General features: G+C 34.6%; 1 protein-coding gene across 1 annotated transcript; it reads left to right on the top strand.

Moving 5' to 3' along the window:
- The first annotated feature begins 332 nt into the window (after positions 1-332).
- On the top strand, positions 333-1,526 carry LOC104120255 (miraculin-like). The gene is made up of 2 exons (XM_009631994.4): positions 333-891; positions 1,265-1,526. Exons 1-2 carry the CDS (start codon positions 380-382, stop codon positions 1,416-1,418), a joined length of 666 nt encoding a protein of 221 aa, XP_009630289.1. The 5' UTR covers positions 333-379; the 3' UTR covers positions 1,419-1,526.
- Positions 1,527-2,151: the final 625 nt, after the last annotated feature.

Here is a 2,151-nt window from a genome sequence, read left to right as displayed (position 1 = left end):
ACGGTTTTAAGCAGATTTTTAGTAGTGATACTGTCTTCTGCTTATAAATTTTTTATATCAAACTTTTATTGAAAACAATTTTTTTTTTAGTTGTTACACTATGAAGTTAGTCAAGCTGACTAATAACGAAATACAAAACTAATCATCTTAAGACAAAATAAATATAAGCTATGGGTATGTAGATAGAAAATATTTCGAAATTTACCACGCCAATTGATATATGTCAACTTGTTTCTTTTCCAACTTTCCTTTACTTTGTACTTATTATATGTAATTCTACACAGTCCTGGTCCTCTTGAATCTATAAATTGGAGCTCTATAGAGCCTCTCTTGCACCATCAAACAGTAGAGTTTAGAGAGTTGAGAGTAAAGCTTTGAAATGAAGAACCTTATTCTATGTCTTTCAATTGTACTGTTTCTTCCCTCAGCCTTTTCATCAAATTTTTCTTCAAATCTTATCCTTCCTTCTGAAATTTCCAGTGCCTCGTATCCTTCAGTTCTCGACACTGATGGCAATCCTCTCAAAGCAGGTCTCAGATACTTTGTGCTACCAATTTTAAGGGGCACGGGAGGTGGCCTTATTTTGTCTAGAGTTGTTGACAAAAATGTTAAAAATTGCCCACAGGACATCGTCCAAGACCCTAATGAACTTCATCTTGGCCGTCCTGTGGAATTCTTTCCTGCATACCCTAGTAAAACTGGCGAACTTATTCTCAAAAACAACCCCATAAATGTTAAGTTCTATTCCCCTAGTGCCACATCACGTTGTGCCAATTTTACTGTGTGGAAGATGGACAAGAAGTATAAGTACGTGGTAGGTCGAGGGAAAGTAGGGATTTTGAACAACATACGGAACTGGTTCAGGATTCAACCGTATGGAAAAGGCTACAGGTATGTAAAAGTGAATTTGGAGAGGGGTTTGATTGTTCAACTGTACGCATTGCTTTCTGCTCAATCTATACGTATATATTCCACGCGTCCTATTATGTAATGTTGTTTGACCGAGCATAAATTTAAGAAAGAAACAAAATATAGACATCTGGTTGCTATAAACATTTTATTAATGATAAAACCAAAAAGTTTAGAATGAAATAATTTCTAAATATAGAAAGATATCATTTTTCTCGAGACATATTAAACAATTAAGTATGCCGCGATAAAATGATATAGAGAGAATATATGTCAAAATTTGATTCTTTTTGTGCAATATATATATACGGATTAAACTCTGATTAACTAACGATAGAAATTCCTAAATTTGCAGGTTTGTGTACTGCCCTACCCTGTGTGTTCCTTGCAAGATTAAGTGCTCTGACTTGGTCATCTCTTATGAGCAGCAGGGTGACAATGCTGACATTAGACGTTTGGCTGCCTCGGGCAATGAACTGCCATTTTCTGTTCAGTTCAAAAAGGCATAGATTGACATGTTAAACTCCCAGCAATGTATTGCTCTTGTACTAAATAAAAAGCCTATGTGTTTGACTACGTGGCAATAATATAAGATTAATGCTATTTTTGATCTGTTATATACTTGATCTGATGCTATAGTGCACTGCATTTTAGAAACGTGCATGCAAAAATTCTGACCCCCGAAGAGTTTTCGGTTTAAGTTTCTTCTGAACTTCTAAAATTTTAACAAGGTTTTAAGATGGAGTTCACTAGACAAAGTAACTACTTATTGGGCTTCCGGCGGAAATGAACCTTAATATGGTAGTCTCTCTTATTAATCTGTATTCATAAAATAATATATTTTGGAAAATTAAACAACGTAAAACAGGAATGCAGAAAAGTAAAAATTAATCCGAACTCATTAAAATCACAATGTTTTTCTAAGAAATTTAATTATCTCCTATTACTTGAGGTTTAAGATTATTTCCTCTCATGATTGAACGAATTACCTCACTGGTGTAGCGGTACTTCAAACCTTAGTGACCAACGAACTCAAAGATCGGTAACAAATCACCCTTACTTTGTTTTTGTAAGAAAACAATGCAAAAACAAGAAGAGGTTCCAAAATTTTCGTAAGGAAAATGTGAGGGAAGCCAACGGGTTGGGTTCAAACGAAGAGGTGCAACTCTCTGAGATGGCCTTTCGCGAAAAATAACTATAAAGAAATAAAACATGAAAATAAAATTCGAGGGGAAAGTTGAT

Source organism: Nicotiana tomentosiformis, chromosome 1, assembly GCF_000390325.3.
Source record: "Nicotiana tomentosiformis chromosome 1, ASM39032v3, whole genome shotgun sequence".
NCBI lineage: Eukaryota > Viridiplantae > Streptophyta > Magnoliopsida > Solanales > Solanaceae > Nicotiana > Nicotiana tomentosiformis.
The sequence above is the reverse complement of the archived record's forward strand: the minus strand, read 5'-3'. Positions and strand labels throughout refer to the sequence as shown.